Source organism: Chlorocebus sabaeus, chromosome 7 (assembly GCF_047675955.1).
Source record: "Chlorocebus sabaeus isolate Y175 chromosome 7, mChlSab1.0.hap1, whole genome shotgun sequence".
NCBI lineage: Eukaryota > Metazoa > Chordata > Mammalia > Primates > Cercopithecidae > Chlorocebus > Chlorocebus sabaeus.
In genome coordinates, this window is record NC_132910.1 from 115,697,449 (window position 1) to 115,715,490 (window position 18,042).

Genomic DNA, 18,042 nt, shown 5'->3' on the forward strand with positions numbered 1-18,042 from the left:
GTAGTTATACTCTACTTTTACATATGCTGGAAGAACACTATACATTATTATTGTCGTTGTTTCAAAAAGCTAGTTATCTTTTAGAGCAATTACCTTTATTTTATTTTATGCACTTTATTTCTTTGTGTAAACACAAGTTTCTGACATATATAATATTCCTTCGGCCTGAAGTACTTTAACATTCCTTGTAGTGTCTGCTTGTGGCAACAAATTGCATATTATTTTTCTAAGTATTTCTCCATTGATTTTGAGAAATATGCTAATTGGTTATAGAATTGTAAGTTGGCAGGGTTTTTTTAATTTACGGAAGGAACTACTGTCTCTTTGATTTCACATTTTTCGATGAGAGGTCTGTTGTAATTCTTATCCTCCTTCCTTCGTCAGTAGTCATGCACTGCAAAACAGTGTTTCAGCCACTGATCGCATACATGACAGTGGTCCTATAAGATTATAAAACTGCATTTTTATGGAATTTTTCTGTGTTTACATATACTTAGATACACAAATAATTGCCATTGTGTTACAATTTCTATAGTATTCAGTACAGTAACGTGCTGTACAGGTTTATAGCGTAGGAGCATTCACCTGTACCGTGTAACTTACAGGCATCATAAGCTACACAACTGCAATCTAGGTTTGTGTGACATACTCTATGATGTTCACAGAATGATGAAATCATCCTATGACGTACTTTTCAGAACATATTCCCATAGTTAATGTATGCATGGCAGTAAGGTAGGTTTTTACTTGGGCTGCCTTCAAAATTGTTTTTGATTTTAATTTTCAGCAGTTTCAATTTGATTGATATACCTATGTTTGGAGATATGCTTCTTGGTTTTGGAGTGTTGGTGTCTGTAACTAAATTCTTGGCCATGATGTTTTTCAAATATTTCTTGTTTTTATTTGTAAATTTTGGTTTATTTTTGCCTTCATTTATAGTGATGAGATTTCTTCTTTCTGAGATTCCAAGTATCCATAAATGACATTGTTTGATACTGTCTGACAGTTCTTAGATTCTCTGTTTTTTATTCTTTTCACTTTATAATCCAGTTTGGGTAGTTCGTTTATCTATCTTCAAGTTCACTGATTATTTCCCTCAGTGTGTTGAGGGTACTAATTAGCCCATTGAGGGCATCTTCATCTCTTTTCTGTCATTTTCATGCTAGCATTTCCATTTGTTTTGTTTGTTTGTTTGTTTTGTTTTGTTTTGTTTTTTGAGACGGAGTCTCACTTTGTTGCCCAGGCTGGAGTATGGTAGCACTATCTTGGCTCACTGCAACCTCCGCCTCCTGGGTTCAAGCAATTCTCCTGCCTCAGCCTCCCAAGTAGCTGGGATTACAGGCGCCTGCAACCATACCTGGCATTTTTTTTTTTTTTTTTTTTTTTTTGTATTTTTAGTAGAGAAGGGGTTTCACCATGTTGGCCAGCCTGGTTTCAAACAGCTGACCTTAAGTGATCTGCCCACCTCAGCCTCCCAAAGTGCTAGGGTTACAGGTGTGAGCCACGGTGCCCAGCTTTTCCATTTGATTTTATAGTTTCCAACTCACTGATAAAATTATGTATCTAATCCTGCATCCTGCATATTGTCTTTATTTTCCACTAAAGCCTTTAACATATCAATTGCAATTATTTTTCATTGTTTTGCATGAGATTTCCTACATTTGTGTCATAGCTTAGTATGGTTCTGATGTTCATTTCATCTCTTCAGAGTGTGATTTATTTTCCTTTTACTTTTTTTTTTTTTTTGTATGCCTTGTACTTTTTTGGTTTTGGTGAAAAGCAGACATATATAGAAAAATACATACTGAGGTAAACATTTTTATACTTGTAGATTATATTAGTTTTGGAGGGAATACCCTAATAAGGTATCACAAACTGGATCGTTTACATAACAGGAAATTTATTGTCTCACAGTTCTGGAGGCTGAGTCCAAAATATGGGTGTTGGCAGAATTGGTTCTTTCTGAGGGCTGTGATACAGAATTGCTTCCATGCCTCCAGGCTCTGGTGGGTTGCTGCCAATCTTTGGCATTCCTTGGCTAGTAGATGCATCACTCTGATGGCATTCTCCCCATGTTTCCTCATATAACCTTCCTCTGTGCATATCTTCGTGTCAAAATTTCATCTTTTTATAAGGGCAGCAGTCATATTGGATTAAGGACCACCCTAATGACCTAATTTGAACGATTACCTTTATTTCATTTTATTTTTCTGAGATGGGGTTTTGCTGTTGTCACCCAGGCTAGAGTGCAATGGCACGATCTTGGCTCACTGCCACCTCCACCTCCCGGGTTCAAGAGATTCTCCTGACTCAGCCTCCTCAGTAGCTGGGATTACAGGTGCCCACCACCACGCCCAGCTAATTTTTGTATTTTTACTAGAGACAGAGTTTCACCGTGTTGGCCAGGTTGGTCTCAATTTCCTGACCTCAGGTGATCCACGCGCCTCGGTCTCCTAAAGTGCTGGGATTACAGGTGTGAGCCACCGCACCCGGCCTTAACAGATTACCTTGGTAAAGACCTAATTTCCAAATGAGGTCACATCTGAAGCACTGGGGTTAGCACTTCAATAGATATTTTTGGCAGAACACAATTCAACCAATAGAAGAAATGAACTTGTTTCCCTTCTGCTAGGCTTGTAGGGAGGGTGTGTTTGTATTAATCGAGCCAGGAGTTAGACAGAGTTTGAAGTTTGTTATTTCTATGGTTACCCTTAGTGCATTCAAGGCTTCAGAATCCCCTAGAGATATGTCTCTTTCATTTCTCAAACTGGATTCTACTGTTATTTTTACTCAACTCCTGTTAGTGTGGTTTTGGGAGTTGGGGAAGTTCGTGTTCTCTGATGTTCTGATTGAGTATGAGTCGTGGTCAGGCACTCTGAACTCTGGTCTCAGGCATGTGTGGCCTTCACAAATGTTCTTGACCCTCTTCCAGATGTGATGCTGAGCCTAGCACACATTCCCACATCTCACAGCACACAGGGAAATGACTGGCACATCTTCCAAGTCCCCTTTCTCAGGGAACTACCTGGTGATACGCGCACCAAAAGAAGGGAAGAAAACTAAGAAGGGAAACAAGGGACTCAGACAATAGAGTTAAAACCTCTGGACATAAGACAAAAAATAACGGTTAATTCTTAGGGTAATGGAAACATGAAAGGCCTCAGATGACAGCCGTGCATCATATCATCAAATTTCAGTTCATGCTAAGATGATAGAGGGTTTCCAGAGATTGAGCGCTACAAAGAAAATGAATATAATCAACAAATTACATGTGGAGTTTAGAGAGGAACTTTAGAGATTAGCAGATACGGGGCTGAAAGAGAGAAACAGAAAATGCAGCAAGTAACGTATCAGGCAGTTTTAATCACAGTAAAACAAAATTTGTATATCAAAGATATTATGATTATAGTACCTAAGTGGCTCAGCTATGAACAATTAGATAGTCATATGAAAATATTAATCCAATTAATAGTTGTGGAGAAATAGCAAGGTCACTAGAATAAGTCATGCCTCCGTTTAACAGGAATTTGGCGTAGGATAGCATGACCCAGGACATTTTTTGTTTTTTATATAAGCCTGTTGCTGTACTGGATAACTCTCCATATAATTTTGATAAAATTCTTAATGTGGAAAGTATTGAATTATCGACTGTGTAAGTAATACCATTTTTCATCTTAGAATATCAAAAGTACTTTACAATGTATTCCCATTACATCTCTGAAGACTAGGCATTTCTAATACTATTTTATTGATAGCTGCTAAAATAATGGGAAAAAGAACCTTTCTTCTGCTTATAAGTGGTAAACACAGAATTCAGAATTGTAGATCTCCTCACCTAAATAAAAATACAAAATAGTTTTCAAATAATTCATCCTTCATAATCTATTGCTGTACAGGTTACAAGAGGTTACAAATCATACCTGGTGTGAAACACAGCCTAAGTAGTTTCATAAAAATATCACTTGAAGAAAAGTTATGAGACCTGGCATTCAAGTTATATGATTAAACATCACCCACTTCATTGTCCAGAAAAATCCTAATATTACCGGGTTTTACTTTATTTTTTTTTGAGACAGAGTCTCACTCTATTGCCCAGGCTGGAGTGCAGTGGCATGATCTCGGCTCACTGCAAGCTCCGCCTCCTGGGTTCACGCCATTCTCCTGCCTCAGCCTCCTGAGTAGCTGGGACTACAGGCGCCCACCACCACGCCCGGCTAATTTTTTGTATTTTTAGTAGAGACGGAGTTTCACCGTGTTAGCCAGGATGGTCTCAATCTCCTGACCTCGTGATCCGCCCGCCTCGGCCTCCCAAAGTGCTGGGATTACAGGCGTGAGCCACCGCGCCTGGCCCCGGGTTTTACTTTTAATAGAAGAACGTTTGCCGCTCTACCTACTGTAATGACTTCAGCAAAGTTACTACATTTCTGTAGCTGAATACTAAAGCATGAATCCTATTGTGATGGTGTCTTTTTCCATCTCCTGGGAAGACAATTCTAACAAACAACTCTATTATATCTATCCAGTTTGATTTTTTCCTTTCTCTTCCTCCTAGTAATACCAGCCTTAATCTTTTTTGGATCATGAGTTTTTGTGGTGTCTTTCCAAATCTCACTGTATTCTATCTTCAGAGATACAAGATTATGATGTGCTGTTTCAGGACCTAGAGTGAAATCTATGTAAAATGAAGAATCTTTTGTCGACCATAACATTGTGGCAGAATTCTTAGAATCATCATTCCTTAGTTAAAATGGAAAAGCTCATGAAAGTTTTATCTTAAAACCTGTTATTGATACATACCCATATACTAGTTACTGGTTGTCTATTTGAGTGAATAGTTTGCTATCTCATTTATTAGAGCTTTAAATTAGAAAATGTGGTCTGAAAGTTTTGTTTTCATCTAGTGTGTGTATCATATCCTATTCTTTGTATTTTCCAGTTTTCAGAACTGCATCTTATTCATTTTCCAAATAGAGCATAAAGTGTTCAAAATCAGAGTTTAATCTGATTAAACTGGCACATGTATACCTATGTAACAAACCTGCATGTTTTGCACTTGTAACCCGGAACTTAAAGTAAAATAAAATTAAAAGAAAGAAAGAAGAAGATGTCAGACGTGTTTTGATGGTGATAAAAAAGAGTATGGAGGATGCTATGGGAGGATGGAGAAGTGATAGAAGAATCAACAACTTCGGATGAATTACCCATTCTAGGACTCACTTTCTTGTGCTTTGTATAGGAGGCAATTATCACTACCTCTCAGTTCTAATGCATAGGTTCCATTGAATGTTTAGGTGAAGTAGTACATGTATCATGGTTCATAATGAAGTAACACTAGCTGTTCTCTAGGAACAAACCAGAGGGCCAAGTATATTGTCGGAAACAACCTAGAAGACTGGATGCCCTACAGGTGGTTCAGAACACATCCGTTTCATTTATAGTACTTACTGTAGAAGATTTTCCTTAAATTTGGTAATCCATTTTAAAATAGCCGGAAGTATATATAGTGATATAGGACGAAAACAAATGACGGGCAGCTGTGGAATATGCAAGTAGCTCCTATTTGTAGGTAACAAGGGAGAGTGTTCTATATATAACCCCTACTCATATAAATGTGGGAGCGGGGGTGGGGGGGGTTGTATATGCCTAGACCATTTGGGAACATTTACAAGAAGCCATTAAGAGCAATTATTATTTGGAAGGCAAATAGATGACAGCAAGTCACTGTGTAACTATTTTGCCAAGTAGGGTGCTCTCTCCTATACAGCACACACATTTACTCTTTAAAATATTTCCATCAAATTCTTCTGCAGTATATGTGTTTGTGCTCCTGACAAAAGAATATTCGTATTCTCTCCTTTTAGTAAACTGAGTCCTTATGAAGAGGAGGCCATGCCATCATTGCATTGCTTTTCTCTCTTCCGCAATGCAGCTTCCTGCCGCTGAGGAGGGTACCATTACCCCTGTGTGCCATGCTTCCTGTCAGAGTCCATAGATAGCTAGCACTCGAAGAATATGTGAGCAAATATCTGTCAGTGAATGGGATGACAGGCAGACACTGTGTATATTAATATAAAGATCCTGAGATGGGGTCTGACTTGGATACTGTCCCCACGCGGGTAGTAGCTGAAACCATGTGCTATGCATGACATTGCCAAGGATCTCACAAACTGCCGGAGTCACCAGGGAGATTTCTTTTAACTATAGCCCAGGTACCGCACAGGAAATGTCTGAATCATCCACCTAGGAAAGCTTACTCTACAGCTGCCTGGCACTGACCAGACGTAGCCCCTCCACTCTCCACACCCCTACATAGCCCCCACCTACAGAATGAGCAGATAGCATATAAATGTCTCTACCAGCAGTTTGTCTGCTATGTCTGAGCCTGTGGAGGCTGAAAACGCTAGAATGAGTTTGGGAATCCAGAAAACAGAGGCAAGGACTGACTCTGGAAGCATTTCCTTCAAGGGATAAAAAGAATTAAAACTGCCTGAGAAGGAAAAGGCCAACGTTAGCCAACAAATCCTACATCTACCTGCCTGAGAAAAACAAGACTAAAATATTTCCAATATTCAATTAACCCAGGACCAAATCACTGATTAAGTTAGAGGAGTTTCAGTGGACTACTGAGAGACAAGGAAATCCAATCTTCCACTTTTAGTCTCTTCACGTTCTCCTCACTCACCCCACCTCCCAGGCTGAAAATGCAGTCAGAGAAGGTGGGAAATGTTCATCAGAGCCTGTCATTGGCCAGACAATAATTGCATCTAGAGTCTGTCCAATAAGGAAACAGAAAGGAAACTTTCCACGGGCTTATAAGCTCTGAAGGCGCCAGATTCAGAACTCTCAGGTGAACAGAGAGGCTGTGCTGTGTTCCTGTTCTGACCTGGACCAAGAAGGACACGACTGACCTGCAAAGACAGGAGCAGGCATTCTTTGTCGGCAGTGGTGCTGAGGGAACCACCCCCACATCTGGAAATTTAAGGGCAGCTCCCGAATACTCACAAAGCCTGGACCCAAGTGGAGATCTGACATCAGGAAGCGCCCCTCGGACCACAAGTACAGGTGAGCGGGGACTCAGGGAAGGCGCAGGCGCCTTGGGCCAGGTTATGCGTTGGGGGAGACCTCGGAGGCTCAGGCTGCGCGTGGAGCGATCCTGTGAGGACTTCTCCTCACTGTCCATGAGGACGAAAATGGGTGGAATAGGAGGCTACATTGGACACCCTGGACAAAATGGCGACACTCCCAACACACCAGGGTGGAATAGGAGGCTATACTGAGGAAGTGCTTGGGAAATTCACTTTGCAGAGACCTAGCCAGTGGAGTGGATAATGTAGGTGAGGTCAGAGGATGATGCAGTAGTTGAGAGCGAGGAGGAAGGGCCCGTTGTGCTTGTAGTCAGCGACCCCAAAATATTAGAACACGAAGCCATAATGCCTGACCTTGCTCTTGCCACTACTTTAGTTCATCTGAACTTGGGAGATTTGTGTGGCCATAGAGGAGTCAGTCCTGGAAGCCAGATGGAGTTGGAGTAAAAAAAAGAATGTGGGAGAGATTTGTGTGAAGTGTGAAGAAAGAGGAAGACACAAGGGATTTTATGTATTTATTTATTTTTATGTATGTATGTATGTATGTATCGAGATGCAGTTTTGCTCTTGTTGCTCAGGCTGTAGCACAATGGCAGCCTCTCAGCTCACTGCAACTTCTGCTTCCAGGTTCAAGTGATCCTCCTGCCTTAGCCTCCCAAGTAGCTGAGATTACAGGCACCCACCACCACACCTAGCTAATTTTTGTTTTTTAGTAGAGATGGGGTTTCACCATGTTGGCCAGGCTGGTCTCAAACTTCTGACCTCAGGTGATCTGCCCACCTTGGCCTGCCAAAATGTTCTGGGATTACAGGCGTGAGCCACTCACAAGGGATTTTAGAGTTTCTAGATGTAGCAGAAGTGAAAGATAAGGTTCAGAAATGAGAGTAAGAGGGAAGCTGGTCTGGCTTGGAGATAATGACACAGAGACAATAAGACTCCGCTTTTTATTTTATTTTATTTTATTTGAGACAGGATCATGCTCTGTTGCCAAGGCTAGAGTCCAGTGGCACACTAACCGCTCACTGCAGCCTCAACCTCACAGGCTCAATTGATCCTCCTACCAGAGCTTACCTAGTAGCTTGGACTACAGGTGTGTGCCACTATGCCTGGCTAATTGTTGTATTTTTTTCATAGACATGGAATGTCGCCATTTTGTACAGGCTATCATTTTTTTCAATAACGTTTTCTACTGGAGAGCATCTAAAGTATATAAAATAGTAGCAAAATTAGTGCAACAAACACTGTGTATCCACTTATAAATTTATATCCCAATCCCTATACTTTGCAATAGTTTGAAGCAAACCCAGGATCACATATAATCTTATGGGTAAATACTGCACTATGAATGTCCGAAATATAGAGCCTCCTTCAAATATTAAGCTCGTAATATCATTATCAGAAATCATAATAGTGAGTACTTCTGAAATTTCCTCTATCCCAATGGACTTTATTTTTAGAAGTGTTTATGTAGAAATAAGGAAAATTATTTGGTGTTATTTTCATTGATATACATGCTCTTCAGTGCTTTAATATATCTATTCTTTTTTCTCCTTTTCAAGTTGAGGAAAACTGTTTTATTGTTCTGTTGAAAGTCTCAGTCTGGAGTATTTTACATGGTCATTAGTTTCCATCGCCTCTTGTAATTGTGGCCCTTGCTGAGAAAGACAACGAAAGAGCCCAGCTTGAATTTTACTAAAGGAAAATCTGGTGCCAAGGGATCAGCCAGTGCCCTGTGACCTCCCTCCCCTTGGAGCTGCTTCTAGAGCCAAAGGGAAAGAAGCAGACACAGGCTTGTGAAGTGCTTACAGGAGACAGAATGCTGAGGAGGCACAAGCTTCTCACTTTCCCTCCCTGGAGGATCACACCTTCTGAAGGGAGTCTCCCCACACAGATCCCTCCCTACACCATGGCCTTTGCAGCCTCTCTGGCTGAGCTCCAAGCAGAGGCCAGCTGCCCCATCTGCCTGGATTACATGAAGGACCCAGTCACCGCTCACTGTGGGCACAACTTCTGTCATTCCTGCATCCACCAGTGCTGGGAAGACCTGCAGGATGTCCTCCCCTGTCCTGACTGCCTCTACCACTGCCCTGAGAACCTCAGGAGCAACACCCAGTTAGAGCCACATGACTGATGTGGTTCAGCAGCTTCTCACCATGAGAAGCAAGAGGAAATGGCAGGAAGAAGAGCGCCTGTGTGGGAAGCACAGTCAGCGTCTGGCCCTGTTCTGTGAGAAGGACCGGGACCCAGCGCAGGGTCTCCTCTGACCACCAGTATCACCGCCTGATGCCCATTGAGCAAACTGCAGCAAGAAACAGGAGAAAGCTCAAAAGCTACATTAAGGCCCTAAAGAAAGAAATTGAACATGCCAAGATGTGGTGTGAAGTCCTAATTTTGAGATCTCTTAATGTGAAAAGGAAGACGGTAACATGGAAGGAATTACAATCTGAATTTAAAGAAATTAAGTCTCTCTTGGTAAAGGAACAAGCTGCAACTCATGCAAGATTACTTACTGAAGAGAAGGATGCTAAAGAAAAACTCACTGAAAACCGAAGACAAATTTCAGACCACTTATCCACACTACAGAATCTCTTAAATGAAGTAACGGAGAAGTGTTTTCAAGCAGACCTAGATGTGCTGACAGGTATTGAGAACATCTACAACACATAGGAAAACCTGAAACCCCCTGCAGTCTTCTCATATGAATCAAAGAAGGAGAGTTTGAGTCTCTCTCCACATTATTTTGGTCTGCAAAGAATTATGAGCACATTTCAAGAAGATTTGATGCTAGATCCAGAAACAGCCCACCGTAGTCTTACTATCTCAAGAGATAGAAAAAGTGTGATATTTAGGATGAGGAAGTCACACTTTACTTATAATCCTCAATCATTTACTTTTTACCCAGCTGTCTGGAGCTGTGACGGCTTTGATGCTGGGAGACATTTTTGGCAAGTAGAAGTGAGAGGCACAGGTGCATGCTCCCTTGGTGGGCGTAAAGAAACATTTCCCAGAGATGGTCTTACATCACCAGCTCCACAGATGGGGTGCTGGCAAATTCAGCCATTCTGTAGTCCACGCAGTACAAGGAATACAGAAGTCCTGCAAATTGGTGTTTTTCTGGACTATGAGTTGGGAGAGGTTTCATTTTATAATTTAGAAACCAGATCATGGCCGGGCGCAGTGGCTCAAGCCTGTAATCCCAGCACTTTGGGAGGCCAAGATGGGCGGATCACAAGGTCAGGAGATCGAGACCATCCTGGCTAACACGGTGAAACCCCGTCTCTACTAAAAATACAAAAAATTAGCCGGGCGAGGTGGCGGGCGCCTGTAGTCCCAGCTACTCGGGAGGCTGAGGCAAGAGAATGGCGTAAACCCGAGAGGCGGAGCTTGCAGTGAGCTAACATTCGGCCACTGCACTCCAGCCCGGGTGACAGAGCAAGACTCCATCTCAAAAAAAAAAGAAACCAGATCATATAGGCCGGGCGCGGTGGCTCACGCCTGTAATCCCAGCACTTTGGGAGGCCGAGGCGGGCAGATCATGAGGTCAGGAGATCAAGACCATCCTGGCGAACACGGTGAAACCCCGTCTCTACAAAAAATACAAAAAAAATTAGCCGGGTGTGGTGGCGGGCACCTGTAGTCCCAGCTTCTCAGGAGGCTGAGGCAGGAGAATGGTGTGAACCCGGGAGGCGGCGGAGCTTGCAGTGAGCGGAGATCGTGCCACTGCACTCCAGCCTGGGCGACAGAGCGAGACTCCGTCTCAAAAAAAACAAAAACAAAAAAACCCAGATCATATGTGTACACTTTCACTGATACGTTTACAGAAAAGCTTATGCCTTATTTCTCTATTGCACCTTCTTCACAAGCTGTTACAGTCATATTGTCATAGGCCAGTGAGGAACTACTTAGAGCACCCTTTGCATGTGGCTATCTTTTCTTCCTGTGTTCTTGGAGGGCATTTGTAATAAAGCTTGTGATTCCATGTTTATGTTTGACTGCTGGTATTTTTTGGGGGACTCACTCTTCTCTCTTCCCGTCTGCCCACGCTGGACAAGCTGATGACAAAGCCCTGGGTGCTCCCTCTGTTGGTGCAGGTGGAAGGTTCAGACCTAGCAAGTCCCTGGTAGTGCAGGACCGTTTCAGCAGCCCCACCCGTGACCACCATCACAGCCCTAAACCAGTCTCCTTTCCCTGCTCTCTCAAGTCACTTTTGGACCAACTGCATAGACACCCTGCTCTCCCCATAAACCTCATTACAGGAGTAAGAATCCATTTCACACGGGCTTGGAGTATGTGGCATTGGCATTAGCAGTCTCAATACTGAACCAAATTGTATGCAGACTGACCCCTACAATGGGCATTGTGAGCAGGATTGTCCACATGTTGGCCGCCGCCATCAGGGAATTGCTGTTTTAGCTTGCTTTGTCACTGGCTCTGTGCCCCATGACAAGCCTGAACTTTCAGCTCAGCTGCTTTGTGCTGCTTTTACTGAGTTTGGTTGAGGCTCTTTGAGAGATTTCTCTGACCTAGGTCAGTAATTTAGATAATATTTTGGTATTTAAGAACAGGAATATGGACTCAGGTCCCTTTTAATGTCTTCCTAAGTCGTGCATCTCAGTCCAGACATATTGCTGTGTCTTTTATAATTTAAAAAACAAATCCTGTGTGTATACTTTCACTGATACGTTTACAGAAAAGTTTATGTCTTATGTCTCTATTGAACCTTCTTCACAAGGTGTTACAATCAGTATTGTCCTAGACAATAATCACGTTAAATGGTTATTATGTATTGTCAAAGCATAATCACATTAAAAGGAACAACCCATAATGTGTATTGCATGTCTACAAAAAAAGAATAAAAAAAAATGGACATGGAAGTCAGAGAAATGGGGAATAAAGAGAAAGATAAAACCAAAGATTCAAGGAGAGGACAAAAAAAAAAAAATTGGAACAGAAGTTCCTTATTTGCAATTTCCAGTTGAATATGCAAAATTTACTGAAAGAATCTGCACAACACAGAAGATTTAGTGGTGCCGGCTGACTTTTCTTTCTCTGTAACTTGGATGATGGTTGAACCTCAGCATCTGTTGCAATGCATCAGTTGGAAAACTTTCATAGATGTAATCCTTTGTCTCTAATTAGTTAACCAGGGATCCCTCTGATTTTAAATGATGAACCCTCTATTACCTTAGTGATGTTACTGCATATAAAATGGAGGTAGAAGAGATATCCTTTAACTATGAGAATCACTAGTTTCCCTAAATTTTCCATGGTCAGAGCACACACTGGGATGATATATCGAAGAGAAAAAAAGAGAGAGGATAAGTCATAAATGCAATTAAATTAAGTCTTTTGAATTTTCAAACTAACTTTACAAAATGGTATCCAAAGGATATTCCTGACCCCAATGAAAAAGAGATAATATGGCTAAATATTAGTTAAAATAGGATATTCAAGAATTGAAACCCCTGATACAAGACCTAGGAGTGATTATCTCACTGTTTCTGCGTTCAACCCCAATTTTGTGTGTTCCTATACTTTGAAAGAAGTATGACATCTCAGAGTGAAATTGATGACGGATGTAATGGGATGATCTCTCCCAATGTTATTGATATGACTTACTCCGTCCAATCAGCAAGTGGTAAATATCTGGCTACTAAAGATTTGGCTAGTTTTTTTTTCAGGGCATTTCGACAGCTTCCTGGCCATGCTTTCCCTTTACCTCAAAGGAATTTTATGCATCTCTACCCACCAGTTGTGGGCACCTCAGCAGTCTTGCCTTTGCACACAAACCTTGTAGGGAAGATTTCAACTCCATTCAACTTCTTCCAGAACAGCAGGTATGATTTAAATGGATGACATTCTCCTCCATGGTGATCCATTTGAAACACTCATTCAAGCCATGAAAATACTCACAAAGGAGTTTACACAAAGGGAATGGGTCATTACCCCCACACAGTGCAAGCCCCTTATTTGATTAATTGCCTGAAAATTATTAGGTAAACTGAAAGCAACTCCATCTCTGATACTGTAGAGAAACAGCTATTAAACCTCTCAATGCCCACAATGTGAAAACAAGCCCAGTATCTTTAACCCTTTTGGGATTCTGGAGGCAACATATTCATCATTTATAAATTTTGCTTAAGGTCACTTATGCTGTTACTTCCAAGTCCACCCATCTTTAATGGGGCCCCTCCAAGAAAAGCCTACAGACTCTAAATTGCAGTACATTAAGCTTTCACAGGCACTGAGCCTCTTTCTACTTTCCCCAAATCATTTTAATGCAGTATTCATACATCATATCATTTTATCTATATCTTAAAATAAATCACTAAAAGAACGATTTCAAAAGTGTAAGTGCAGTATAGGTATCACATTTAATATTTAAATATAGTTTAATTCCCTCTTTGGGTGGTCCACTCTCCCCGCACCTCTAAGTGTTCACAAATCTCAAAGCTCCTCATATTACATTCTTCAAGAGTTTGTATAAAGTTTATTTTCCAGGTCCCCCCACCATCCTACTGAAAGTTCTAATCACTTGGTCTTCTGTTGAGCAGCCCTATCCTGAGGCTACCCTGGGCCCCAACCCAACCCACCTCATTAGCATAAATCCAGTTGATCCAAAGGGGCTCATTATGAATAATAAAAAACTGGCTGGGAGCCATGGCTGTAATCCCAGGACTTTGGGAGTTCAAGAAAGGAGGATAAGACCAGGAGTTCCCAACTAGCCTGGCCTACATAGTGAGACACCGTTTCTACAAAAAGAATAATTTTTAAAAATTAGCTGAGCATGGTGATGTGTACCTGCAGTCCTAGCTATTTGGAAGGTTGAGGCTAGAGGATTGCTTGAGCCCAGGAGTTCCAGGTTACAGTGAACCATGACTGCATCACTGCACTACAGGGTGACAGAGCAACACCCAGCACTTGCCCTTATGCTCCACTCAGTGTATGATGTGTTACTTCCGCAGCTCCCACCCCATCATGACCATTCTGCAGGTCCCTACCCCTGTGCCCTTTACCAACCCAGGACCCTGGAGGAGCAATCAGAGAACAAGACAGAATTGCCCTCTGGGACCTGCCACTTCCCCTATGCTGACTGCATAAGGAAAAAACTCCCTACAGGGTATAAGACTGAATTCGTTCTGAGGTCACCATTTTGGTGAACAAGAAATAGGGACTGTGTTGTGTCTTCTGACCTGGATCGAGGAAGAAACATCAGCTCTCCAAGGATGGAAAAAACTGACAATCCCCAGAAAACTGCTGACAAGTGAATACTGGTAGGCTCCGCACCCTACACTAACCCTCTACTGGGAGCAGAATATCTGAGTGAGGATTGCACCAGGAGGCACAGGTGAGCTGCACTCAGTAAAGGGTGTGCAGCCTTTGGCTGGACCTAAGCTGGGGAAAGTAGCCACATAGGAAGGAACCCTGGGGAGTTCATGCATTTTATTTTTTAATCATCAGTTTTGTAGTTTTAGAAAAATATTTCTATATATATCTAAAATTATATATATTTGATTATACTTCAATATGTTCTTGTATTAGCATATTTATATGAACATATTATATAGAGATACATATAACTACCTACCTTACAACTGTAATTAAAATTTTATTATGGTATTATATGAACATATACATACCCTACACATGGCTGGCAGCATGGCTATAATCCCAGCAGTTTGGGAGGCCAAAGCAGGAGGATCGCTTGAGGTCAGGAGTTCCAGACCAGCCTGGACAACCATCTCTACAAAAAATAAAATACAAATATGTTTTTATATTTACTTAAAATTTTATTGGCCCAGCACGGTGGCTCACGCCTGTAATCCCAGCACTTTGGGAGGCCGAGGCAGGCGGATCATGAGGTCAAGAGATCGAGACCATCTGGCCAACATGGTGAAACTCTGTCTCTACTAGAAATTCAGAAATTAGCTGGGCGAAGTGGCGTGTGCCTGTAGTCCCAGCTACTCGGGAGCCAGAGGCAGGAGAATCTCTTGAACCTGGGAAGTGGAGGTTGAAGTGAGCTGAGATCGCGCAGCTGCACTCCAGCCTGGTGACAGAAGGAGATTCCGTCTCCAAATATATATATATATGTATATATGTATATATATAATGGTATTATAGTGGCATATACGTATCCTACACATATACCTATGCGGTTTACTCTTTACTCTGACATCGTATATGAGAAAGTTCTTTTGCATGTTGTATAACAATCACAGATTTGGACTTCTCATAAGGGGCCTCATGCTGGTTTGCCCTAATTACATCTAATTATGTCTGAACTGTTCTGCATAATCAGCATATCTACCATTAAACAGTCAACAGAAGTATGAGAGACACAAACCATTCTTGGAATATCTTGAGTTCAGTGCCACGCCGAACCCTATGTTTTAAAAAATGTTTTGGGAGTGCTGGGGGTGGGGCAGGGGCCGGTGTAGCCTCTGTGCCTCGTTGTCCCCTGGCGCTACCCGGACATCGCTGAGGGTGCCGGCACCATGAAGATCTGGACTTCGGAGCACGTCTTTGACCACCCATGGGAAACTGTTACAACAGCTGCAATGCAGAAATACCCAAACCCTATGAACCCAAGTGTGGTTGGAGTTGATGTGTTGGACAGACATATAGATCCCTCTGGAAAGTTGCACAGCCACAGACTTCTCAGCACAGAGTGGGGACTGCCTTCCATTGTGAAGTCTCTTATTGGTGCAGCAAGAACGAAAACATATGTGCAAGAACATTCTGTAGTTGATCCTGTAGAGAAAACAATGGAACTTAAATCTACTAATATTTCATTTACAAACATGGTTTCAGTAGATGAGAGACTTATATACAAACCACATCCTCAGGATCCAGACAAAACTGTTTTGACTCAAGAAGCCATAATCACTGTGAAAGGCGTTAGCCTCAGCAGTTACCTTGAAGGACTGATGGCAAGTACGATATCCTCAAACGCCAGTAAAGGCCGAGAAGCAATGGAATGGGTAATACATAAATTAAATGCTGAGATTGAAGAACTGACAGCCTCAGCAAGAGGAACCATCAGGACTCCAATGGCAGCAGCAGCGTTTGCAGAGAAGTGATCATGACACTGGGTAGACAACATCGGGTCCTCCAGGTCTCTCCAAGCTGACTATATATTTATTTGTTATTTAAAAAATACAACTATATTTTGGGGTTTTGTTTTTTGTTTTTTATAAGTAGGTGTAAGGCTATGTGACTTGATCTAAACAGATGCAGGGCCTCTAAATAAAAGGGATCATCTGAAATTAATGTTGTTTGAAATTACTATCTTGATTTTGAGGGTTCCAGTATTTCTGTGAAAACTGAACAAGAACTTCTTGGAAACTGGTATTGATATTCAGTCTCCGTAAGGTAGAATTTTCAAGCTTTTCATACATTGGAACTCCACCTGACTTTGGACCAACCCCAGAACAGAGCAGAGCCACCGCCTATAGACGCCCATTGCCCTGCTGCTGTACACTTCAACAGCTTGCACAAGGGAGCTCACTTAAAAGGAGAAATTGTGTAGTTGTAAAATATTTTTTGTGTAAAATACCTTACTCTGCTATAAACCACCATTAAAAACCAGTGTTTTGATTTGGTACTTAAATATTTTTGTAGTGAAAAATTATCACTGAAGTAACATGACTCCAACAAAAGTATGGTTTCATTATAAAAGAGTACTGTATTGATTTGCGAAAGTTTTGTGACTTAGTAAAGGTATTAACTTCCTTGGAAAAAAAAAAAAAAAAATGTTTTCCAGGCTGAGCTCAATGGCTCAAGACTGCAACCTGAGTAGCACCCAGGCCCAGGCAGGAAGATTGCTTGAAGTCAGGAGTTTGAGGATACAGTGAGCTACAATCTTGCCACTGCAGTCCGACCTGAGTGACAGAGTGAGACTCAGCCTCAAAAAAATTAAAAAAACAAACAAGTTTTTCAGAAGATATGTCTTTATTGGTGCTTACACAAAACTTACAAGGAAATTGAGGTTGATTGTCCTTGTTTTCATGTGACCACTACAGGGTGAAGAGGGGGATCAAGGAACCAGCCCCAGATGACTCAGGTAATCTGAGACCAGGCCTGGGATCCACACACGGGACACACGCCCAGATGGAAGCACAATGCCTGGTCTTTGTCTTTCCTCAATCCCAATTTAAACTAATTTGGCAGTTTTATGAGATAAAAAAGGGTGCAGACAGGAAAGGAGATAGGATTGGTAGAGGATGGAAAATCGATTAAGATTAGGGACAACTCGGCCAGGCGTGGTGGCTCAAGCCTGTAATCCCAGCACTTTGGGAGGCCGAGACGGGCGGATCACGAGGTCAGGAGATAGAGGCCATCCTGGCGAACACGGTGAAACCCCGTCTCTACTAAAAAATACAAAACACTAGCCGGGCGAGGTGGTGGGTGCCGGTAGTCCCAGCTACTTGGGAAGCTGAGGCAGGAGAATGGCGTGAACCCGGGAGGCGGAGCTTGCAGTGAGCCGAGATCGCACCACTGCACTCAGCCTGGGCGACAGAGCGAGACTCCATCTCAAAAAAAAAAAAAAAAGATTAGGGACAACTGAGAGGAAGAAGAGAAAAGGAGACAGAATCTGAGAGCCCTGAGGTGGACTGAAAGCGGGGAGGCAGCTCAAAGAAAAGAGAGAAATGAGCTTTTCTAGAACGAGGCATTGATAACGCTGAAACATGATTAGCCTTTTGAAATAAATCTTTTGTTTATTTCTTTTTATTTTTTTGAGACAGGGTCTTGTTCTGTCGTCCAGACTGGAGTGCAGTGGCGCCATCCTGGCTCACCGCCACCTCGGCTACCCGGGTTCAAGCGATTTTCCCACCTCAGTCTCCCGTGTAGCTGAGACCACAGTAGGGGGTCAACATGCCAGGCTAATTTTTGTATTTATTGTAGAGACGGGGTTTCACCATGTTGGCCTGGCTGATCTCAAACTCCAGAGCTCATG

At 42.1% G+C, this 18,042-nt stretch overlaps 1 protein-coding gene across 1 annotated transcript; it reads left to right on the forward strand.

Moving 5' to 3' along the window:
- Positions 1-15,496: 15,496 nt before the first annotated feature.
- Positions 15,497-16,695, forward strand: LOC103236479 (PRELI domain containing protein 3B). The gene has a single exon (XM_037993516.2). It carries the CDS (start codon positions 15,581-15,583, stop codon positions 16,163-16,165), a length of 585 nt encoding a protein of 194 aa, XP_037849444.1. The 5' UTR covers positions 15,497-15,580; the 3' UTR covers positions 16,166-16,695.
- The last annotated feature ends 1,347 nt before the right edge of the window (positions 16,696-18,042 follow it).

Excerpts from the sequence above, each read along its gene's own strand:
- LOC103236479 (XM_037993516.2), top strand. The coding sequence starts at position 15,581 with ATGAAGATCTGGACTTCGGAGCACGTCTTTGACCACCCATGGGAAACT.